This window comes from Malurus melanocephalus, unplaced genomic scaffold, assembly GCF_030028575.1.
Source record: "Malurus melanocephalus ecotype Western Australia unplaced genomic scaffold, MMel_1.1 scaffold_130, whole genome shotgun sequence".
In the NCBI taxonomy this organism is placed as follows: domain Eukaryota; kingdom Metazoa; phylum Chordata; class Aves; order Passeriformes; family Maluridae; genus Malurus; species Malurus melanocephalus.
This window is the reverse complement of record NW_026623362.1, coordinates 1,287,476-1,313,163: the sequence shown is the minus strand read 5'-3', so window position 1 is coordinate 1,313,163 and position 25,688 is coordinate 1,287,476. Positions and strand designations below refer to the sequence as shown.

General features: G+C 35.8%; 1 protein-coding gene across 1 annotated transcript in view; it reads left to right on the top strand.

Moving 5' to 3' along the window:
* The first annotated feature begins 8,327 nt into the window (after positions 1 to 8,327).
* The window catches only part of COL28A1 (collagen type XXVIII alpha 1 chain), a 54,055-nt gene continuing 36,694 nt past the window's right edge, over positions 8,328 to 25,688 (top strand). The window contains exons 1-14 of the mRNA XM_057370700.1: positions 8,328 to 8,473; positions 8,917 to 9,476; positions 10,089 to 10,109; positions 10,734 to 10,790; positions 12,066 to 12,119; positions 12,635 to 12,676; positions 13,336 to 13,362; positions 14,429 to 14,473; positions 16,149 to 16,193; positions 16,564 to 16,617; positions 21,372 to 21,440; positions 22,882 to 22,950; positions 24,162 to 24,230; positions 25,178 to 25,246. Coding sequence (XP_057226683.1) covers positions 8,353 to 8,473; positions 8,917 to 9,476; positions 10,089 to 10,109; positions 10,734 to 10,790; positions 12,066 to 12,119; positions 12,635 to 12,676; positions 13,336 to 13,362; positions 14,429 to 14,473; positions 16,149 to 16,193; positions 16,564 to 16,617; positions 21,372 to 21,440; positions 22,882 to 22,950; positions 24,162 to 24,230; positions 25,178 to 25,246 — 1,302 coding nt within the window. The 5' untranslated portion in view covers positions 8,328 to 8,352. The remainder of the gene's footprint in view (positions 8,474 to 8,916; positions 9,477 to 10,088; positions 10,110 to 10,733; positions 10,791 to 12,065; positions 12,120 to 12,634; positions 12,677 to 13,335; positions 13,363 to 14,428; positions 14,474 to 16,148; positions 16,194 to 16,563; positions 16,618 to 21,371; positions 21,441 to 22,881; positions 22,951 to 24,161; positions 24,231 to 25,177; positions 25,247 to 25,688) is intronic.

Below are 25,688 nucleotides of genomic sequence, written 5' to 3'. Positions count from 1 at the left end.
TGCATAACAGCTGCTTTTTATATTTCCTTATTCGTTGTAACTGATATGGTTAAATAAACTTGCACATTTAAACCCCCAAACCACTAAGGATCTAATTCAGCTTGACTTCCATCAAGTCTTATTTTAATCATACACTTTTTGGCCTCTCAGATGTTGCACACACTTGTGATCAGTCGCTGTTAAATTCCTTGTAAGATCTGCTTATTTCTAGTGTGAATTTCTRTGTGACAATTGCTTTCATGCAGTTYTATCTCMAACTATTTTTAGCAATTTCTCTTCATGGATGATCTATAAATTTTTCTCTTTTTTGCTCTGACCGCAGAATATTCCAAGTTTGCTCTATGTACAAGTCTCTGAATKCTTTGAGACTTTTTAATCATATGGAGACTTCATTCAGTGGAAGCTCAGTTTTGAGCTTGTTTTCTTCTTTAGATGTGTTAAAATTCATTATATCAAGGTCTACAAAGATTAATTAATATTTATTGAGATATTAACTGGAAACTTTTTTCCCCTACGACTTTGTTATGTTTTTTTCATATTTTATTCCTTGAAGGCTGGCTTTTCTTTTAGCTTATATTAACCTCTGAGATTTGTTGTATTTGTCTGTGTCTGACCAAGGGGAACTGGCCAAAATAGCTAAATCCTTTCAGGAATACAGAATTTAAATACTGCTGGAGTTTTGTGTGTTGAAGTGGGTTGTTAGCACTGATTTTTAGACATGTCAATTACCAGTATAGTTATCTAAGTCGACTGCTGCTCTTCCCTTTACAAAAAAAAAGAAAAAAAGTATATAATCTGGCATTGCTATTTTTAAGATTACTTCTGGTTTGAATTATGATTACTTAAACTTGCAGAAGCTGTTGCTTAACAGAGCCTAGATGACTGTTTCAAGTGTACTGTTGTACTACTCCAAGCCATGATGCATACCTGGTAGTATTGCTTTATCTGATTTTTGGTAAGAGAAGAAATTATTCATTACATAGGGAGTTTGAAGCTGGAGTTCAAACCTCTCAATCTATGTAAAATATATGTCTCTTTAAAAGATTCCAAATTAAACTGATTCAGCAGTGTGATTGCCGAAGTTGTAGGCACAGGTTGCAAAACTGTTTCCTCCAGRCTTTAGTATTTCTACTGAAAATTCTTATATTTGCATAGATCATACTTTCACTCTTTATATACGTTGGTATTATCACTCCATTTTATACAATTTCATGCTAAAAACATAATGCAGGTTACTGTATTCAAGTGCCATATATTTTCATGGTGAAAAACTCTCMGAGGATCCAGTAGGTCCAGTTGGTCCACCAGATCTTTCACCTTGGTCATTCATTAATTGAGGCATTCAAAATTATAAACCTTTTAAGTAAGGAAGGTGACCCTTTTTTGATGGCAGAATGGCCTTTGTCAACTGCACTGGTTTGGATAAGAGTGAAAAATCTCTCAGCTTCACTTGATCCATTAATATTAGTGTTGGTTGCTGTACTTTTTATCCAGTGGGATGCATAGAAATGTGAATGAGGGGAATTGAATTAAAGACAGATGAATTTCATGAGCGTATTTGTTTTCTTTTGAAGATAATTACTTCATTTTATTAATTGAAAAACTGATCTGTGGAAGTGTAGAAATTAATCTGCTACCTAATCTTTTTAGGTTATCCAGGCTCCTAAAGAATACTTGGACCAAAGGGATTGCAAAGTTTGGATGTTCAAGGTCCAAAGGTAACYTGTGAACACAATCATGGGTTTAGAAGGATAGAACAGAGGATATATGTGACAGGGAATAAGGCTTTTTGTGTATCAGATCTCGTATTCTTCTAGGAAAACTCATTAAATAAAAGGTAGCTCTTCAGTTTTGATCACTCTAGGCTGTTAGAGGGAGAACTCTTGAGTTATATCATACGTTATGATAAGCAGAAATATAGAGAATTTACAAAGGATTATTTAAAAAAATTTAAAACTAAATATGCTGTATTCTAACAAGATTCCATGTTGCTGAGCCTGACCAAAGCCCATTCAAACTGACAAATTTTTGTAGCCACAAAATGGCGACACAATGGATGCTGTAACGGCTGCACATGAAAACTTAGATCATCATTGCTTTAAGCTGTTGGTGAACTAAAAAATGTGCACAAATTATTCTAAATTGGCATTTTGAGTGTTTTTTGGTGTTGTGGGTTTTGTGGGGTTTTATTTTATTGGGGGTTTTTTGTTGTGTTTTTTTTTTCTTTTCGGGGGTGGGGATGGGGGTGGCGTTGAGGGTATGTGTTTGTCCTTAAGTGAGTCTGGTCCAAACAGGAATTGTGGCATTTCAGGAACAGGACTGCCAGGAAGTAAAGTRATTCTGTTTTGAACAGTTACTGTTTTAATCCTTGCTCCATTTTCTTATAAATGTAAGTAATCAATTACCTTAATACTGAGGTAAACACTTCTAAGGCCAGTACTACCTAAGTGATGCATCAAGAGTGTCATTTCACTTCTCTGACAAGCTAGAACTGTATTTACTTCGTCAGTTCATACTGCCTTGCCAGTGCATTCACTTTTGGCTTTCATTAACTTTGTAGAACTCAGAAGATCCATTTGATGTGATGGTGCTCTCAGTCTTGGTATCTAAAAGACCGAAATGTGTGAAATTAATATTTGGAATCTCAGAATCAGGTAGGAACTAAGGAGTAAAACCAGTTCKTACAGGAGACAGCCTCCCTTCTCAAAGTGATGTATCTTAGTYTTTCAATATCTTAGTCTTTAGCTTCCACCCTCTCTTACAAGGGAACAAATGTTTTGCCCAKCCAGTAGCCTCATTTACTAGGTGTGTATAAAAGATTAAATTCTGAATGAGTCACCCAGTATGAAGTGCTATCATTAGTATCATTATGCATTATCATGTAGATACACCAGAGGGCAGGATTTAAATAGCATAAATATCTTCATAGCTTACATATTCAGCAACTAAATGATCTTTTGGATACACTTATAGCAATGTGGTTTTAAGAAGGCAAGAAATCCCAACTTTGCTTACATAGTTGCTTACATAGCATGAATAACAATAGCACTGTATTAAGATATATATAGTACTAGGAACAGTGATTTAAAAAACTATTTAAAATATTTATTTCAAATTGCACCTCTAAGTGATGTCTCCTAGCCAGAGGAAAGAACTACTATTCTTTRTAGTAATTATTGTCATTCTTMCTGAGTGAAGAGCACACCAGGGAAWAAATGTAAATTTAAGGCAGTGAGTTTTGCTTGATCTCATCGAATGACCTGATTCATAGTGTAAGTCCTCTGACATTTTACATTCATGTATTCTAGAATACTCACCTTCTTTCCTCCTTGTATAGATCTGCATCACAGTTGCATTCAGTTGTGGCTTTTCAAGCAACAGAATCATAATTTACTTTGTCTTTATACAGAAGTTCTTGCTTATCTTTGTCAACTCTCTCTTTTTATTTCTTCTTTACCATTTTTGAATTCCAGTAATTAGAATGGCAGGAAGTATTCAAGGAGGGCAGTAAATACCAGGAACAAAAGTTCTGTATTTCCAAGACAGTGTAAGAAGTGAAGTAGACTGTTCGCAGAGACCAGTTGGAAACAACATGTAACAGATTTACAGATATTCTAGCCAGTGAAATACAACCAAACTCGACCCCATTACTGTCCAAATAAAGCATGTGCATCAGATCTACCAGGGTACATGTATATCTGACTAGTCAAATTATTGTGTCTAAAAATCGTAGGTGTTAACATTTTCTGATCTCTGCCAGATAATGTTTGCAGGCCCCCCAAAAAAGTGGGAAATCTTCGAACACATCTGGAAATCCATTTAGTCAATTGTTTTGGCTCACAGTACAGATAAACCAAGCCAACAGCTGGAAAAAGCTTTTTTTTTCCATAGTTGTTGATCCAATGGGCTGTTTGCAGTCTTGGTTTAAGCATGGATAAGGGTAAGAGTTAGTATGTAAACAGTATGAGTGATCTGTATGACTAATTTATTGCTATTAAATGCTTAATCATCATCAATGTCTCTAATACAATAGACACTGGATGCTGACAGTAATTACCATTTATAGCACTAACAAATATTAAGTGTAAAATACTGTGTTCCATTGAAACTCTTTGTTTTCTATGAATGCAACGAAGGCAACATTTACTTAATGAAGACAATTAGCCTCAATAAGGATGGCACATGTCTGATGAGAAGCCATATAGAGATTCTAGGAAGAAGGCCCTTTAGGATGAGGCTGCAGCTGCTGGGCCAGGAAATCCATCTTCCCTTGAGCAGGGTGAAGAGGATGAGCAGTGGTGGTGGGCAGGYTTTTTTTCTGTTAGCAGCACATCCCTTCAGTACATTTCATGTTAACAGAGCATGAACAGACTGCCAGTTCTGTGTAGGAATGGTGTTGTATGCATTCATATGGGAGAAGTACACCTCTCACATGTAACTGTCACGGCTTAACCCAGCCAGCAACAAAGCACTGCACAGCCTCTTGCTTACTCCCCATCCCCAGCAGACTGTGAAGAAGGGAATTGSAAGGGTAAAAGTAAGAAAACACATGGGTTGGGGGAAGAACAGTTTCATAATTTGGGGGTTTTTACCTAATTGACCAATTAATTTTTTTAAACCAAGAAGAGTCATAGTATTGTGATTAAAAGGAAAATAGCAAAATGAGAGAAATAAAACCCARGAAAGACAAATGTTGCAAATGAAAACAATTTCTCACCCGCAGCTGGCACATGCCCAGCCAGTCCCTGAGTGGTGGCCCCCCAAACATGCTTTCTCCAGCTTTATATCCTGATTGTGAYAGCATGTGGTCTGGGATATCCCTTGGGTCAGTTGGGGTCAGCTATCCTGGCTGTGTTCCCTACCAACTCCTTGTGCATCCCCAGCCCACTCCCTGCTGGGGTGAGGTGAGGAGCAGAAAAGGCCTTGACCCTGTGTAAGCCCTTCTCAGCAACAGCTGAAATATCCCGGAATTATCAACACTGTTTCCAGCACAAATCCAAAACACCCCAATACCGGCTACTGTGAAGAAAATCAACTCTACCCTAGCCAAAACCAGGAACACAGATTGGTGTTATCCCCATCTTTGTGAAGAGTTACTTAGTAGGAATTGTCTCACCCATAATTTAGTTAAAGTTGCGTATGCTGCCATACTCATGGCTCAGCACACACAAATAGATAACGGTGTTTGCAAAGGTGGATTTCTAACTGTGAATGCCTCTTTGTAAAGGGATGTACCCTTGGAGAAGCAGAAAGTGAGTGCTTAAGGAAGTGTGCAGTTTATCAATACACAAGAYTTTGCACCCAGGCTACGTGAAGGAGGTTTCTAATGACCTTAATGAAGACAGATACTTTCTTTATGTTAATTGGCCAGTTTGCCTTATTCTTTTCCTTCTGATTCTTTCCCWTTCACCAACATTTTAATGAAATCAGCAGGATATGTCCTCTGCTTACTTAAAAGTTTAATGTTCTCGGCTCACGTACAAGATGTTTGTCAACATATCCCAGCCAACCCTGAAGTAGTGTGGGATTTTCTGCTCCAGCTAAATCTAGTGGGATTCAACCCAGCGTAATAAAAGGAATGATTTCATTGTGAGATCTCGTTCAGTGATTTTTCAACCATCTTGGGAGTCTGGAGAGATTTCAGCTGTCTGGAAGCTGGCAAATATTGTCCCAGTTTTCAGAAAGGGTGAGATGGATGACACTGGTAACTAMAGGTCTGTCAGTCTCACATCAGTGCCTGGTAAAATGATGGGAAAGATTATTCTGGGAAGTACTGAAAAACTCCTGAAGGACAATACAGTTATCACTGGTCACAGCCAACATGGCTTCAGGAAGGAAAAATCCTACTTGTCAAAGTCAATTTCCTTTTATGACGAGGTAACCCACCTTGCTGATCAAAGAAAGCCAGTTGATATAATCTCTTTTTATTACAATGAAGTTTTTTATACTGTCTCTCACAACATCCCTCTGGAGAAAATGTCCATCACACAGCTGGATAAACATGTCATRTGATGGATGAGCAACTGGCTCAGGGGTCAGGCACGGGGTTACAGTGAATGGGGTGACATCAGGCTGGTGACCGGTCACTGGTGGGGTTCCACAGGGCTCCATCCTCYRTCCTGTGCTCTTCAACATCTTTATAAATAACTGGGACATAGGTCTGTAAGATATACTRAGTAAATTTGCTGATGATTCAAAACTGGGAGGAGCTGTTGACTCCATCAAAGACAGAGAGGCCCTGCAGAGAGGTCTTCACAAATTAGAGGACTGGGCAATCGCCAGTTGTATAAATTTTAACATTGGCAAGTCCCAGATTCAGCACCTGGGACAGGATAACCTTGGATGTATGGACACACTGGGGAATGAGAGGCTGGAAATGGCTCTGGGAGTCCTGGTTGATGGCAARGTGAACATGAGTCRACRGCGTGTCCGAGAACAGGCTCCCCAGGGAAGTGGWCACACCCCAAGCCTGTAAGAGTTCAAGAAKCATTTGGACAACTCCCTCAGGCACATGTTTGATTTTTGATGTTGGGCCTATGCAGGGCTAGGAGTTGGCCTAGATGATCTTTGTGAGTCTCTTAAAACTCAGGATATTCTATGAGTCTGCTCTCTGAGCGAGGTGCTGAGGGATGTCTTGCCTGGTAGGCAGTGCCTGTCTAGAGGATGTCTGCTAACCTTCTGCTGGGAATCTGCACTTAACTCCYTCAGGGCATGTTAGGATTCCTTGAGACTTATCACTGACATACTTTATCTCATCCAGTTTTTTTATTCAACACTGTTATAACACAATTTTGCTCTGAAACCTGCCAGTAGAGAGAGCAAATATAATTTCCATGCAACATGCTGAAAGCTATCTAAATGACTTTTAGCCCCCTTTTAGATATCCYGTCTGTGTCTGATCCCTCAGAGGATATAAAAAGCAGAAAGAATTTCTGACGAAACCAGCTCAAGAAGAATTTTTCTTTTTTTAAAGTTGTCTTTTATTATTGTAATTGCTAATGCATAACACCTTTGAGTCCTGCAGTCCTGGCAGACTCAGAAACCATCGGGTGAGACTTCAGTTTAGCCTGGAAGTGATGCTGTACTGCTCTCACATCTCTGATCTTGCCAGTGYTGCAACATTGATGCAGACAAGCTGAATACTGTAACTGGCAAAATGAAGGGTAAAGATATGGATTGTCTAAAACTGTTTGGGTTTTTGTTTTTTTTTTTTAATGTAAAAGTACAGTTACTTAACGTGGGAAAGCACTTGTGACCCCAGACTGACGCTGTCCCTTTAATAAAATGGCTTGGTCTCAGCCCTGGCCAAGTGCCAGACAATCATCATTTAAACTTTGGCCAACCAAACAACAGCAGCAATAAAAGATAAAATGTCTTGATGCAAGGTAGAACCRTTTACAAGTGGATAGGCAATTTATTTGTAGATTGCTTTATTTTGGTAAACAACACATATTTTTCAGTATGACTTACAGGTCATATTTTCTACACTGAAAACTTTTTCAATCCACAATTTGCTTTCTGAATGCCTTCAAAGGTAAGAGATATTGTTATTTCCTCTCTAGTTTTAGAGAACTGCACTTATAGTTTCTGTATATGTAACTGCTTGATGGACTTGAGAAAAGGAGTTAGGAAGGATTTTTACATTTGACATATTGTCTCCATTATTAATGATATTTAAAATTAATTTTTGGAAATTACAGGGGTTTTTTTTGTAAACCAGTTTTACTGGAGTTCAGTATTCTCTAGAAATATGGTGAATCACTGATTTAAATATTCTMTTTTTCATTTTATCAGTGTATTGTCATTACTATAGAACATTGTCTTTATGAAAAAATTGCACATATTCTTTACATCCATGTAATATTAATAATATACTCATGTATTGAATTTCATTACTAAGCCACTGTTTCTTAGAAGAGTAAGTTGTTCATACTGATGCTCCAGGTATCGGTAATATATCTGCATTCCGAAACACCCAGATCTTTGTTTATTCCTAATAATTAGAGTAACAATTTATTTTACCCTTCTTTGTTAGGTATCCAAATGACTTTTTGCTAAGAAATAAAAGGCAGTCCTGTGTTATACCCTTATTTCWTCTGCAATTAAACAGGTTCCACTATACCTGTGAACTACAGTTGAGGTAGTGCTGGTTATTATGCTTAAATTACCTACACAATGACTTTTTGTAATTTTTTTAATTATATTTTCTCTAGAACTATGCTTCTCACAAATATATGTTTAAAGTTGCTGYATTTATTTATTTATTTATTTGCATCTATTAATGAAGTGTTCACAAGCGGCTTTTTACCTCTAACAGGAAAGAAAAGTTGTGTATTTGGGGTGAAAGTCACTATGAGGAGAAAATGTTTTTTCTTTGGCTTTATTCTTGTGGCTCTGATCAAAAACCAGATAGTATATGGACAAAACAGAAGGAAAGGAAAGAATATTTACTCTCCCATGCCAAAAGATGAAGGTAAAACCATGTTTTAAAAATTGCATGTATCTAGGCATTTTAGTGTAATAATTTGGTAATTTATAACTTTTGTGTGAATTTGAAAAATGTGATTTATTTTGATTATTTGTGATATCTACTTTGACTTGATTTCCAGTTTGATCAATGATTTTTATGTACATGCATATCTCTTAAGAGAAATTATAAAAAAACCGATTGTTTGAAATTGCATATGGAAAATTTTGTATACGAAATCAACTCAAATACTCAAACAATCCTATAAAAACCCTAACTTGACAGTTTTCATTATTATATCTTGGATTTTACGTTGAAATTTACCCTTAGAATTTTTACTGGGAAGAAAGAGGAATATTTGGGAAAATTATCTTTGCAGAGAATTGTCTGAAATCTGTTGTGCASATGTTCCCATCATTAAGAGATTTAAATTTCTTGTTCCATTACAGGTAATATGTGTCTCATTGATATAGTCTTTATCTTGGACAGTTCAGAAAGTGCCAAAAATCAGTTGTTTGATTTACAGAAGTATTTTGTTCAAAACCTAACTGACAGCATTTTCCAGATGAAGCCAGTTAAGTCTCACATGTATGATGTCAAACTAGCAAGTATGCAGTTCAGCAGCACAGTCAGCATTGACCATCCCTTTACAGCCTGGAAAAATGTCCAGAATTTTAAGCAGAAAATCAGTTCTCTGGGCTTTATTGGCCACGGCACTTACTCCTATTATGCAGTTTCAAATGCCACTCAGCTGTTTAAAACTGAAAGCCGTAAGAGAAGCGTGAAGGTGGCTTTTTTGATGACTGATGGTGTGGATCATCCAAACAGCCCTGCTGTCCAGGGTATAGCCACAACAGCTAGAAATCTTGGAATACATTTTATTACCATTGGCCTTTCAAAGAAAACAGTCCAAGAAGAAAAACTGCGCATGATATCTGGTGATTCATCCTCTCCACATGTCTTATGCCTGGATGATCAGAACCTGGTAGCTGATGTAGCACTGGATCTGGTAAGTARTGCTGATGTTAATCTTGTCATGCATCTATCCATGGAAGATTTCATTTAGCCTTGATTAGGCAAGCCCTGAAGACCGTGCAGAGGATTTTGYGGTGCCTTCTCTCCTACACAGAGGGAGCTTCCTTCTCCCAGCCACTCTCCAAGGAGTTGTGTGCTTGGACAATAATAGCTCAGTTGTTCTCATCAAATTTCCCAGCACACACTGTGTGTCTCTGAGCATATGCTTGATCTCATGCTTAATTGCTGAATCCTTCCCCTGTATATTCTGTTTGTCGGGCCTTCCAAAGGAAGGCCTTAGATTAGGAAGTATTTCATAGTCCCTGTTGCTAGCACTGTGTCTCAAACCTGTCTGTTTAGCTATCCCACTACTTCTCRTGTGTTTTCTGATCACTGTGGGTGACATGAATAACCCTCTCTTCCTACCAAGAATTCTTTTCCCTATGAGTTGTTTTTAACCCTATGAGGAAGGAATGAGTGATGAAGGTATTCACCATCTCTACCATTCACCTTGGAAATTCTATAAACTAGAGAGGAAAAATTAGTACTGTGTTAAATTAAATAATGTCTATATGAAAGTAATATATTTATTTTATTTTATTTTCAGGAAGCCTTGCTACAGAAGCAGGTAGGGATTTTGAGCTTTGTGTTTGATTACTGTTATTGACMCTAGACTTTCTGATGTCTGCTTCTTCTATAATGCAACAATACTCGAGGAGTAATCAACCTTCCATCTCTGATAAATTTTCCAACCATAGTTGCTTTTATTTTAACTTTCCTCCATTTCTTTTGCCCCTTCACCTGAGAAATCTACAATGTTAGTTCATTAGTGAATAGTATCAACAGTAAAACATAAAAAGAGCTGTTCCTACCAGAGTAGAATAGGTCTAATGCAAGATATGCAACTTCATTGGTGGTGTCGTTAGAAAACGGTAACAATGTCAAAAAGGTTCAAAATTTATGTAAGGTTTCACAGTACTTTGTATATGCTACCTTAAACATTTGTGATTATTACAGTAACTACAGTCACTACAATAAGAGATCTATTTTTATAAAGAAGTAACTGATTTTGGTTGCCCTATATGGAAGTTTAATGTTTATATGAGAAATAAATACATTAGAGCATAATTTATTTCCTGTTATTCTACTTTTATGTTCTTTAATCTGTGGCAAGGCAAAACCAGAATTTTTGCTTAAAAAGTTTGAAATAATATATTTGAAAAACATTCTCCTTTATCTATTAACCTTATAGTGTGTGCGGAAGACCTGCGAGTGTGAAAAGGGAATAAAAGGAGACAAAGGTGATTCTGTAAGTATGCATTCATTTGAAAAAGCTCAATTTTTTGAATTTAAATCAATATTAATATATTGCACAGTATTTCAACTGGTTACTATATAAACTATATAAACTATATAAACTATATAAACTATATAAACTATATAAACTAAACTATATAAACTATATAAACTATATAAACTATATAAACTATCAGCAAGACATTAGCTGATCATGTACTGCAAAAAGATTGATTTATTATTTCATATCACTTTGGTAGTAAAAGGCCACTGTTAGAAAAGATCTGTCCATAATCTTGATMATCTTAATAATCTATCCATAATCTCAGATACTATATTGAAAATTTATTTCTATTWTTACTGTGGATAAATAGATACATGATTTTGGAGCCCAAATAAAAAAGTTATCCTTGACAAACGTTTTCATCCACCAGCAACTCCTATTTGTGTAAAGGGCAAAGGTTCAAAAGTTTGAGGGTAATGTACTATATGAGAAAAGATCTAAAACTCTGCCTTCAACACTCTCTTTTCTCTTGTGACACTTCAGCACATTTTTCTTGGCTCTGCTAAGGAACAGAAAAGTGTGAGTTCAGACAGTGAGTGACCTCTCTGATCCTTTTTCTGTCTTTAATAGCTCCCCCAGAGACAACCAAGGTACTTTCGGGGGTTTTTTGTCTGCTCTTTATTCTCGAACTGGGCAACTATACCATTAGCAGGTTATGACACCAGGACCTATCATTCAATCCTTCTGGATAATGCGCATCTGAACCTCTGTTTGCAATTTAAAATCTTAGATCAAAGATTTTTTTTAAGTTATTTTATCAAAACTTTTCGATGAAACCTATTATGTCAATGTGTATGCACCAGACTTTCTAGGCCCACCACCATGRTGCTCCAAAGAGTAATAATGGTGCAGTAATTTTTCCTTAGGGCTGCTGAATATTGATCCTAAACTGTTCTGTACAGTTTTTTTTCTAAGCAGTGAAGATCAAATAGTGGTRGTTAATTGAGAAATGGGAAGAAATAACTGTGTATGTTTTCTGTAATGCCTTCCTGATTAGATTTTTCCAATTTTCTGTAGAAAATGTATTTATTGTTGAATACTGTTGAAAAAAAATTGCAGGGTGGGTTTTGTTAAATGAATGTTGTGTCACATATACCATACTTGAATCAGTATGGGTTTCTAGCAAAGCTTATTCCAGAATGATTTTGGACAAAGGTGTAGTCTTAGACAAGCTGGAGAATTTTATCCTCCCAATGGTAATAACATTATCCTGCTTTGTTTCAGGGCAGTGATGGTAGCAGAGGGGAGAAAGGTGACCCAGGACCAAAAGGAAACAAGGTAATGTGAATTTAAGAGAAATAAAGCAAATTTATATCCAGTTATTCAAAACATAGACATGAATATAGCAAAGGAAAAGTATATTGAAGTAAGTTTTAAATATGAAGATTTGCTAGTTTATAGTTGGCTGCTTTAGAAGTGTGAGAGAAAAAGTTAAAACTAAATTACTATCGAGTTAACACTGCCTATCATTGCAGTTTTTCTCTGGCAGAAGAGGTCTCTGTATATAGCTGAAGGCTCTTTAAGTTCCACAGARCTTTCTAAGAGTACACAGATCATTTGAGCTGAATGCCTCGCTCTAAATGCCTAAGATTTCAGTCATCCAATGACAACAGTTGAGTTTTCTATGTTAATATTCAGGAAATGCGTATCCTTGATTTTGGAAGGACAAAGTGTGAATGTTAGCWAAGAGGAAAAAGCAGTTCTGCTCCTTAAACAGTGTTTTTAGTTTTGGTGCAATAAGGATAAATGAAGAGACAAAACATATTTCAGTTGTATTCTTTTGTTTCCAATAGGGTGATGCTCAAAAAGGAGATCCTGGAGAAAAAGGTGAAGAGGTATGTGACTACTACAGTGCTAACTCATATTTTGTCTTTTTGGATTTTCTGAACTACGAATGTGGTTTTCCTTTTTTTATTCAATTTATACTTTATTCAGTTACTTAAAACATCTGAACTAGGGCYTGGTTTAGAGWCGCTTCCATACTGAGAGAAGCYATGTGCTTAAATACAGAGATGAGGTGCCTCTGGTACAAGGAACTTTTGAAGCTGTGTGATTTTGTTTGATTTGCATTCGACTTATCCCAAAGACAGAACTGGAAATGTCATTACGGAAAACATCTAGATAGTCCTTTGGAGGCTTCTAACAACTGATATTTCCCAGCCTGAATTCTTGTTGATTCACTGGAGAAAGGTTAACATTACTTCCTATATAAGAGCAACTCAGTTTAAAAGTCCCATTTAAATGGCAGCATGTATCTACTTGGAGTCTGGTCAAACTGAGTGGCATATTTACAGCTGATATATGAATTGAAACCACACATCTAGATTTTCAGAGAATTACATGTTTAATAATTTCAAAGAGATATTTTATTGTTATGAGTAGTTAAACGTCTAAAACATAAATCTTCACTGTAGGTRTTGGGACTTTTTCTAGTTAAGTAAGCAGTATATTAATATTTTGCTTTCTCTTTTCCTTTTGTCCAATTTTCGAATAGGGAGCTCCTGGCTACAARGGAGACAAGGTGAGTTTTTTGTAGAGTAGAAGTAGTCTGAAAATAAATTGTCACTTGCTGACAGTGTATATGAAAGAATGGAAAAAAGAKCTTGTCTTCTCTTTTTGTCATGAAAGCTCCTAATGCAATCCCTAGAAGTAAATGTAAAATTTATGTAAATACTTACAAACTGGATTGCTTAGAACAAAAAAATAAAACAAAATCAGAGAATGTAATCTAAATATAAAGAGTGTCAATGACCAGAAGTACAGTTTCTGGAAGGAAAAGAAAGTTGGGGGTTAATAAGAGGTTAAGTAGAAAGAAAGTGAAAATGTTYACTGCAAACACAATGTGGCAATCATTAGCTTTTGAAAAATTTACCACGGGGACGTTTACTTTTAAGCTGTTTATAACTTGCAAGGGCTAATGCTTAATCAAGAAAATTTTCAACATAGTCTCTCCAAGAAGATWAAAAAATTGTACATTTCAGTGACTTGCGGGATTCTAGAGATGAAATTGCAAAGTGGACCATCATAATCAGAAATGAAACAGAGATAATCCCATGTTGACTTTTCTTGGTTTGGACACTTAGCTATCTACATTGTTAATAAAAGCAGCGCCTCTATGAATCTTTGTATTTCCCATTTCATGAAAATGGGAAAAGTAGACTCATTGGTCTACTTTTCATGTGTCTATTSAGATATTAAATCATCAGCAGAACACTTGATTCTCTTTCTTCATTCCATATGTACAATCTCACAATKGTTATTCAGGAAAATCTCAGGCATCACAATAATGAAATCAGGACATGGAAAGGATCTCTGGAGACAGTGAAGTGAGGTGAAAAAACGGAGCAAAACTTATTAGATATTAAACGTATTATCCTCTCATGTAAATTAGATGGTTTTTAGGCATTCCATAAATAACTTTTTTTTTTAGTAGAGCAGATCATAGCTTCTACAGACTGTGTATACTGATGCCACTTCCARGTCTTCAGAGTCTACTAAACCTCTTGTGCTACTGTTTGCAGAGTCTTTAATGCACATAGTGTAATCAAATCATCTTGTTTAGCTGTAAACCCTTTAATTTCTTAAAGGGTGAAAGAGGAGAATGTGGACCCCCAGGAGCAAAAGGAGAAATAGTAAGTATAATTTTTATTTKAATTGTTTCATGTTGATGTAGGTACTAGAAAATCATGTAACATATTCAAAACACAGCTTGAAAAGATTATTTTAAATGTGGAACACCTTATAATTCTCTGGTGATAGAGATACATTCATAGTAGAAGTGTAATTTGTAGAAACTGAACCCACAGTTCACCACATTCTTTTTTTCCATTTTGCATAAGAAATGCAGATCCTTACCTAAAACAAAAGCTGCCCTGACCAATGCCAAGCCTCGCTTACACAGGACTGAACATCTTACAGAGAGCACCCAATTTATTTCCTCAGAAGTTTAATTTCAATTTGAGTGTATACAGTCAAATTGCAATAAAATCAGGTTCTTATTTGACACAAACAGCTTTCAGGTCTACAAGCCCATCTGTGCAGATACGGATTCACATTTCTATCCAGTCCTCCTTTCCTTTTAACCCGGCATGCAGTAGTGTTGCAAATGAATACAGATTTTCACCTGKTTTTTCACTCTCTTAAAGATGGAAGGATAATGTACTYCTAAGTGAGATAATCATATATCTTGAGTTCATACAAGCAGGTTCATATGAGTAATGCAAACCACTGATCTGTGGTTGGAATTGTTAAGTACTACCAACTAGATTGCACTTATAAAGCACATTTCTTCAGTTTTRCCATCCATATTATGCTTACCTTTATCAAAGACCACCTTGAAAGGTTTTTGTTTACCTGGAAGCTGCTATTTGAGGATTAATTTCAAGTAGGAATTAWTAAATATTAATTTCAGAGGTATTTATTGCAAATAAATAAAAAGGGCATTATACCATAACGAAAATATAAAGAAGAATATCTTGTGAGATACRGTGGTTCAAAATGGCAGCAAGTGAGTCAGGAAAGTCTGAAATATCAATGAAAAAAGAGAGAGCTGCATCTCTCAAAGGAATGAAGAAAGATCATAGCTTCTTTATCCAGGCAATGTGTGAGAAATARCATGGCATTATGTGAGATGTCTACTAAGCTAAAAGAAGCTGTTCAGAAGCTGGCAGAGAACATAATCAAAGCAGCCAAGAAACTGGATATAGAAAACGTATGCCATGGCTGGAGGAATCTGCTTGCTTCATTTCTGTTGAGGACAGAGATATAAAATATTTTGTCCTCTGCAGGGGATCATTCAGTTCCAGAATTCCCACCTTCACTTTCACAAATCCTGAAGACAGAATGAAAYTATAGCTTTATTTTTAATGATGGCATTCTATGCTAGACAAAATCAGACACAGAGCACATATAGCCAAACACAACAGTTTGAGTTAATGAGACAAAGTTACCYGAAATTATTCTAGTATAAATGCTACAACATTTTTATTAAGAATTCCCTRTCTAATATGCTTCTAGGAATTAAATTAAAAAACCTGTAGCAAATAAAAAATTTTTAATCAAATAGGTAAGATGTTAAGCAGCCATTCACTATGCTTGTTGTGTAGGAAAAGGATTTTAACCAAATATTGAGGGTAGAACGTGACAGAATACACTATGAGAGCAGTGGTACTCTGGTGAGAGAATAAAGTCCCTAGAAAATGCTGGAACAGAGATTTGAACTCTTACATATATATGTCAAGTTCTTGACACTTGAAAGCAGATTGCAAATTCCTTTTAATCTGATAATTGAATCTAATTTTTCCTCAGGGTTTGCAAGGCTCTGTGGGCCCTGTGGGACCTCAAGGACCTCAGGTAAGGGAACTAAAAGCTACCAAATAAAAAGGAAAGACATCATATTCTRTAAGTTTCTTCTACATGAAACCTGTCAATACTATGAGGAACAGCCATGGTATGTGAGGTACAATGACAGCAGAGTCTGGCAAATAATTACTTTGTCGTGTCGTTCACATGGAGTAATGACATGCCCATTCTGCCAGCACTGGATTTTGAGTATTAACAATATTCAATGTGTTGGGCACTTGACCGGGTATGATGCAGAAAACTCTTGTCCTTTAGAGCTTAGAATTGTGCTGTATTATACTGTACCCCATTCAGGGAAATAAAACCCCAAACTTTGTATGTGTTTCAAAGGCAGCTCATTCTTTGCTCTGACTTTTTGTAGGGTATCAGGGGAGATCCAGGTCAGCAAGGCCCGAAAGGCGTTCAAGGCAACAAGGTAAGATGTAGTTGTATGCGTGTAGTTGAACATGTTATTTATTCAGGGAGAGAGGATCCAGGACCTCTGTAGAATCATTACACTCTATTGTCCTTTTCTGTCAGTAGATGTTTTATTCGTGGTGTTAATTGCAAAACAATAATGTCCCCACCTGCGTAGCACACCATCATGTGATGAGGGCTTGGTATTGTTGGCACATACAGCCAGTTCTCCATCTGGGTCTCCAAGGACATTTTGTAGGGCCAAAATAGGATGCAATCAAGGACCTGCCTAGAGTCACAGCACTTGTGTTGGAATTTCAGTCCCCTGATATGTGTTTTGACTTTTGCCACTGCTTGGGAAGATTTTTTCCTAGAATATTTTTGCCCATAATGTCTCATATTTAAAGATCTTAAGTATTTCTAGATGATGGTTAAAACCTTCAGATTGAGTATTTATAATAACTTTTAATGACTTGGTTGTGTACTGTAAAAAAAATTCAGGACAACTTTGAAATTGGTCAAGGTATGAGATTTTATGACAATTAATGCCTTAGTGATATTTAAAATAGATCATTTAGAGTTTATGACTATTTCTTGTCAAGCAAAATCAGTTGGATAAAGTATGTGATTAATGTAKGAAATCTTCTGGTTTGCAGACCTTTGGGAAATTGCTTTATGTGAATACAGTTGTCTTGCCCATGGAAGAGTTATTGACATCAATGTCCAGTACAGAAAGATCTTTCATTTATCAGTTTGATACAAAGACTTTCTCCGACAGGATCATTGATAGGTTTGTTAACAATCTAAGTTATACAAGAAAAATTAACTCATACAAAGCTGCTTTGTAAGAGATGCAATATATAAACACTCATGTTTTGTTTCTTAGGCAACAACTTAATTAGAAAATTCACAGAAATAAATTTAGATATGGGAAATATTTATTGTAAAAAGTTTGGAATATTGCCATCCATCATGATTTTCTTCCTCCAGACAAATGCTTTTTCATATTTCTTATTTCTTCATCTTCTCCACAAAATGCTTGACTGGGAAAGCTGCTGCAGACTATTTCAGAAGTGGAAAAAGAAAGAAGACGATGGGTCTGAAAGAAGCTATTCATATATGTGGTGGAAAAATCATGTCCCTCTTTAACTTCAGCACAGCAAATGACAGTAATTTTTTTATCTGTCTTTTCACACTGATGAGTCCAAGTTAGTAAAATCAGATACTTTTATTATATACAAAACTGTATTTGTTGAATGTTGTATGTCCTCATGTGAGTCTCTTCACATACTTTCATGTCTGTAAAATACATACATCTTTCTCTAGAATCCATCTACATGGAAACAAGGTTTATGATCTCTTGTTAGGCTTTAGCTGCAGATTTTCAGCAAGAAAAGAAGCTTCCCTCTTCTATCAATTCCCCAACCTGCTGTTTAAAATCTATCGTTGAGATTTTTCCATGCTCAAACATATATAATAATAAAAATACTGCCAGACTAGTTTAGCTAATACACTTAGATAGTTATACTTARGGAATATAGAAGAAACATATGTATRTTTAAGGGTTRTATCTTGTCCATACCTAGTGCYAAAGCTRACCTTTGGCATTTTGGAGMTGATTTGAAATGARTGAAAAATTTTTAAYGATAAGTACAGATAATCAGGGGTTGTTTTTCAGATTAATAAACAGCCATTCAGCTGGTAAAGGTCAAGGCCTTTTTTTTGTTCAGAAACATAGCTGTCTTTCCGATATGTTTTGTCCTTACTGAAGGATTATTCAATTGCTCTTTTAGAATTAGTTTTCATGACACATAATACAATATCTCTGAAAAGTGGCAGTTATTTACAATTKCCTTGGATAAAATAAGTAAGTCTATTCTTAGTGCAGTTCCTTGGCMTTTCCATGCTAATACTTTCCGTTTTTTGAGTTGAACTGGTGAMTTCAGCTTGGTGGCATTGTTACTGATGTGACATTACACAGARCACCAGTGCTGAACTTTTATTCTTTTTTACTGGGCTTTGTTGAGGTTTGAAAGAGTAGATTCAGTTCCTCAAAATACAAACTCCAGATCAAGCTCAGCCTACAGRTGGTTTGGGTCTCAGCTGTGAGGTTTCAGTCCCCCCATGTATCTGGCTGGCTCAGTGTATCCCACACATCTAAAAGGTGAGTACAGATATGGATCCATGCCCTCACTTTACAGTGCCAGGTGGCAGACACAGGTGGGGACAGTGTCACCTGTGTGCTCTCTGCTGTCTCTGGCAGTCACCAGCAGGAGAGGGTTGGTGGGAWTGCACCCTCAACTAATTCAATTTGACTTCCCTGAAATAAGGTAGCGTGGAGTCGAGAAACATTGTCCAAGAAATTACTTGAACTTCTCATACTTTATTTCTATTATTCATACGCATTTTCTCATTCTCAAGCTGTTGGCTAATCTCTCAGTTTGAATTTTCAGTGACTGCACACTTAATGGTGTCAGCTACAGACCTTGAGGAAAATTACAAAGAAAACAAATAGGAAAAAAATTGCAGTTATTTTCTCACACAGAATTAATTGAATTTGCAGAACACCAATTTATAATCCTGAATCTAAGGTAGAGACACTCAATTTTTGTCAAAATGCAGCTCATAGGAGCTCAGATTTTGTGTTCCTTGTCTCTGTAAGAATTCAAGGGTGGTCCATAATGCTATTTTTCTGGATGATTCAACTATTTCCAAAACACAGAAGATACTATCTCACTTAGTAAAAGACTAGAAGTACAAGAAACAGAAAGTTGGCAAAAAAAAACAAACCATGCCACTCTTGGTTCTGTTCTGTAAATGTAATTTAGTCTATCATAAGCAGTAATGCCCATAACTAATATTTATTGAAAAAACCCCAAACAAACATCATGGTATTTTGTGCTATAGTACCAGTAATGTTCCAGAAGAGTATATTTAAGGTAATTTTTGAAAATGTGTTTATTAGTGAGGGCAGGAATAGTGACTATTCATGAATTTCAGTGAATAATTTACAAAGGAAGTTACATGGTTACAGATTATAAAATTGGGGAATTAAACCAGGGGAATTTGACCTGTGTTCCACTCATGAAAAAGTGACAAGTTGGGAGTATTTACGCTTGTCATTTTAGAACTGACRTTGGGTTTACTTAAACTCTTAAACTAGCTGCTAGATATGATGTGCATATTTCTAAAAATCACAATATATTAATGGAAAGGTAGCAAACAACATTCTTAAAACCCATTGCTGTAGTAGAAAGCCTCTCTGGAAAATTTGATTTGCATAGTAAGRTTTTCAATTAAAGGCTAAAGTTTTATGAACAGACATGTATTCAAACTTACAAGGAAAAGTTTAATTTTGAATGTGGATATCCAAAACAGTTATTCCCGTAAAATCATCCTGGGACAATCCTATAAAAGATCATCATTGCATATTTTCCTGAACAGATGTCCTGGAATGAACTGCTAAGGGATCTGCTTCTTCTCTGATGACATATGAATTCTTTCCTCATTTATGTGGCAAGTTACAGCTTTCCCAGAAGACTGAAAAAATGCAATTTTCCTGTGAACAAGTTTAGTTCCTAAATATCTCAACTAACTTAGAAATGCAAAATATCAATAGTATCTGTTAAAATAACTCCATCTATTTGCATTGTTATTGCTGATGTTTACTTTAAAGTGTCCTRTGTGGAGATATGCTATTCTGCTAAGTGATACCTTAGTTTTTTCTGGTTTGTCTCTGGCTTTTAAGACATAGCTTCTCCTGGTGCTKTATTAATTTATTAGGTTGTGAAGATGTGCTAGAAAATCTTGTATGTTGAATAAGTTTTAAATTTCATAGATACTTTCTGAATTATGTGCTTTTCTGTAGTGGAGTGAATTTAAGTCTGGGCATCAAGTTCCACGTTATTCTAGATTTAAAGCTGCAGCAATAACACTCCAAGTGCATAGTTGTCAGAAAATAAGCTTCAAGGATAATCTGTTTATTTACATCTAGTGTATGCATAAATAGCTTGGTTCTTTGTCAGATTAAAAACTGATTGATTTTGTAAGAAAATAGTTTTTKAATTCCATTGACTGTGCTTGTAAGAAAATAGTTTTTTAATTCCATTGACTCCTCAGATGCAAAATTCTCATTGAAAGGTTGCAGAACTCAGCACATATAATTTCTCAGTATATACAAAGTTTTAATCCACAGATGATTAATACTACCCGACAAAATAAACACATATTGATAAAATACTTTTTTAGGAACTATGTGGCTGTTTTGTCTTTGTTAGAAACACAGTATACAGCAGAGAAGAAGAGAATTAGGAGCTGCAGTCAAAGATAGCCCTAGGAACAGCAGTCATGCCCTGTGTGCATTTGTTGTCATGGCAAGAACCTTGAGTGCAATGTTGGAAGCCTAAGCACTACTTCTTTTCCAAATACCCATCTTTCTATCAAGAAAAGTCTGTGGAAGCACCAAAATACTGGATGTCAGGACAAAAGATAGGACAAGGAATAAATTTATTTATGTTGCATATGAAAGAGTGCCTTTAGAACATTATTATCTCTTTCTGCAACTTGTATGGCCAGGATATTGAGCCTACTACTAATCTAAATGTACTTCTTCAAGACAGGTTTTGATTATTTTTTTTTGTTCTGTTTTCTTTATTTGTTTTTTGTTTTTAAAATGTATTTCTCTAGCCCTAAATGAAGCTTTGGAAATGCACTGTCAGAATTTGGTTAAATTTCCATTTACATTAACAGATTCTTTCCATTTTTTCTCTTTAGGGAGAGCAAGGCCCTCCAGGTCCCTATGGTCCTGCAGGACCCCCTGGCATTGGAGAGCCAGGACCTAAGGTAACTCTTAGMAATATGTTTGTTAAAGTGATTACTGTGGGCAATCATTTTTTTTTTTAATTAGATTTCTCACTTGCTGTTTTATCAAACTCTTATCATGTAAACATAAAAGCATAAAACTAACTGATCATTAGGATTTTGTGTTCACATAGGATGGAGATAAAAGACGCACTTTTCCAGCAGCTCTTGAATTTTTRTGATGATCTTATTGATAGAAATCAGAAATAATGCCATTTAAATGGGGGTTAGCTGTGTGAGATAATGTTCAAGCAYTAGCAGATGCTTGAACTAATGAGTAAACCACTCTTCAAGGTATAGAAATACATCCCAGTCACGGGGATGTATGGACAAGGGGAGATTTGCTTTRTCATTCACTAGGGAACAAATATTCTTAGAGGTTGTAAGATTCTCTCATGCAGCATTTAATTCCTCCATCTCATTTTATTGTAAAAGAGTAGAAGGTGGAATCCAGTCTTGGAAAAGTCATGTCTGCCTGTGCTGGCCAGCCAGATCTCCTTCTGGAAAACTACAAAAGSATCTGCGAGGGAAATGTGACTTTTTAGTTTATGAGAGTTTTGTCAGAGATCTGCATCTCAGACTCAGTAAAAAAAATGTATATTGGGTAGAACTAGACCTCACTCTATTTCTTCTGATGCTGAGTGTCTGGTCTAGCTCTATGCCATCTTTTCCTGATGTTTTGGGGCCAAWTGACACTGTCTAATATACTTACACTTTTTGGCTTTTCAGGCTCTAATTTGTATGTTGAATTCCTGCATATTTCCTGTGCAGTGGGGCAGACCAGAGAGGGTTTATAAGATCAGAAACTAATATTTTGCCGTGTAATAGGAGCAACACTGGGTCCTTCGAGAAGGGGAAATAGTTTATGGAGAAGAAATGTCACCCGCTGTCTCTTTACTACTCTGTAGAAAGACAAAAATCCTCTGTGCACTTATCCTTGAAGTACATAGTCCTCAGTAAACTGGAGGAATTGTGAAGATTTTAACACCTTGTAAGTAGAAGATGCAGAAACTATAGAGTTCCTGGAGTTCCCATGAAATCCCATATTCTACTGAAGAAGGCTTTGAGTACCAAGAGGCTACAGTGAGCAYCTCTCACACCTGAGCATTCCTGCTTGGGTACTGCAGCCAAATTTAGTGTGACTGAACTCCCTCATCCCTGTCCTCTGCTAGCCCTTGCAGTTTTAAGCAGTTACCCCTATGTCTTGAGGGCTGGGATACAATTTAGTGTTTCAAGGATTAATTGAAAAGTACTTCCAAATGTTTCTAAAATGTCATGTATTCTTATTTTTTTTTTCTTTAGAAGAAATTGCACATTAGATTTCAAGCTTTTGTGGTGACACCATTAAGTCATCTATCTGTGGATGTCTTCAATAGTACCAAGTTGAATTRGGACTGAACTTTCTAATTTTCTTTTTCACAAGGGTGCTGAAGGTCGAGAAGGTAAAATTGGACTGCCAGGACCTCCTGGAATTGGTGAGCCAGGATTGCCTGTAAGTCACTGATATATATGTGCTGGAAATTGAATTGCAACAAAATAAGTCTTAGTGATTGTAACTGCTTGTCAGTAGCTGTGTTGGCTTCTGATTCCATAAACCACCTCCTACCTAGTCTGGAGCAGCATGAGCKTGTTCAGCTATTCCAGCCCAGTATTACAGCAGTAGTTGCTGCCTAAGCAGGAGAATAAAACCACACAGAAGTGTATTTTGGGGAAATAAAAAATTGCTTGGCCCATGACAGCAGGATTGCAGTACCCAGTTTAAATTTATTTATGTGTTGTATATATATATATATGTATAAATAACTGTACTCCTACTTGTTCAACTTTSAGATAATCTTTAAAAATTGTCTAAAATAAAATGTTAAGAAGATGAAAATAAAAGAGCTGAAACATCCCTCAACTTCTGTGTGTAATTTGGATTGCATCAAGAGCAAGGATGCTTTTAATTATATGCATGCTTTTAATTATATCTTTATGTTCTGTATCACAGAGCTTTAGCTTTAGCTCTTGATTTAATGYTTGCTGGCTGCTTTTTCTTCTTGAAATGTATACAATGTATGGTTTTCTTATGCATATGAATCMAAAAATGTAGATGAATGTTAAATTAATTCTAATGGTATTTTTGACAGTTAYTTTGTGGTTGTGAAAAACTATTTTTCTCACAAAAATATGTGGAAAATTTTTCCTTAATCAAGATCATCTTTAAAAAGTACTTGCTAGCTTTAAATAATGAAATTTGGCTGAATTTTGCAAGAGAACAGGAAGTATTAGAAAGATACTTATTTCTGTACTTAGTTAAATCAAAATTAACATTGTCTATTCTTGCATGTTTAATGTTCAAATTGATGGTTTTTATTATGAAAATAATGAAATTATAATAAATTTGGGAATTATATTAAATAGGGAATAAGTTTCACTGTAAAAAATTGTTTTTATAAATTAATCTGCAGATCCATTTGAGTTTTAAGTGTAGACTCTTACTTAATTCCCATCCATTCAGCATCAGCTTGTTCTAATCTAAATCACCCAGCTGATGGTTGCTACACTTCATTTTAGTTGCCTGGGCTCAGCCAGCTGTTATGGAAGCATTTTTACTTACCAGTGTCATAAGTGTTGCAAAATCCTGTACTAGCAAATAAGGCGAAATGTCTATAAAAATTTAATTGCTGGTATAGTTTGAATATATTTTTTCTTTTGTTTAAGGGACCACCTGGCCCACATGGTTTACCAGGTGAGAGAGGTCTGCCAGGAGAGGGCATTCAAGGCCAAAAGGTAGTTTTATGGAAATTACTTTCTTTAACTTTTTTTTAACTTTGTGGACCAAATGTGCAGTGGTGTCTAAGTTATTTAAGGCCGCTGATAATTCCATTGGTATAAAATGTTGGATGATGGATCTTTCCATGYTGGTTTTCTGAATCACTGTGCTCTCTGAATATCCCACTGATTTCAGAAACYCGAACCAAGGATGATTACAAAAAAAAATTTACAGTCCCTCTATCAGTAGTAAGTTAATGTTTCTCTTATTTACGTGTTTAATAACTTCTTTTGGTAGCATTACTGAGGTGAATTGTCTTCCAAAAAGCTACTAAGCTATTTATGTTTTGTATTGGAAGAAAATATTCAGCAACTGTTTTCGTTTTGCCTCACTATTCTGGGAAACTGGAAGATGGGTTGTATGAGTCTCTGTGGACAGTTATCTCATTAAGGGCATCTGCTAGGTTAATATATGTCAACTTTTCCTTTTTAAAAAATAAGTACAAACAATCACATGTTTATAAATAAATCATAATTGGGCTTCCCTTCAAAAGAAATCCCTCTGTTTTAGTGGCTTCATGATTCTCTAGAATCTTGARCTACTAAGCAAAGATTTTTCTTCCTTTTTTGGAAAAGGCATCAGTCATATCCTTGCACTCAGTTCTCAACTGATCTCTCAGACTAGTGAACATAATATCACATTTCCAAATGTAGAGTCCTTCTTCCTAGTATTTAATTTTCTCTTTTTGAAATCCTGTGTTCAACAACACAACTAATGCAKATGAAATATAAATTGTTACAAAAGCTCTTTTCTCCAGTACTGGTAATTCCACTGATTATTTTTCGAGTTTGTTTGTAAAGGAATACTTTTTTCCTCATTATCCACATTGTGATGACCRGTTTGTCTGAAATAGTGTTCTTTCTAAGTTCCCAAATACAGTTTCAAAAYTGTCACATATTTCTAGGGTGAAAAAGGCTCTGAGGGTGTAGCTGGTCCTCCTGGACTGAAAGGTGAACGTGTCAAAGGTGACAAGGTGAGGCACAGAGTATTTTTCTAATTCTATTTATAATTAAATGTATTTGAATTTAATATAAGATTATTTTTAACACAGTATCAGAACAATACCTGGATGTATTGTATGTTACAGTGTTCCATGAATCTCCCTGGGCTGCATTCATCAATACAAATTCACTTAGAGCGCTAAGGATTGTATTCTATGCAGCTGGGAGTATGAGGGAAGAAATGTACTTTTTCTTCTCCTAAAATACTTTCAGAMATATTATATTTTAAATATTTAAATTTAAAAATAAATATTTAAATTTCAAAATCCCTGAGTCACCTAATCTAATCTGTCTGGAACAAGCAAAAAAACACACCTAATCTAATCGGTTTGGAACAGGCAAAGAAACACTAACATTTTTGGATTTTTTATATACTTTGTAGCTGCTGTGTTTACAGTTGCAAATTTTTCTTCT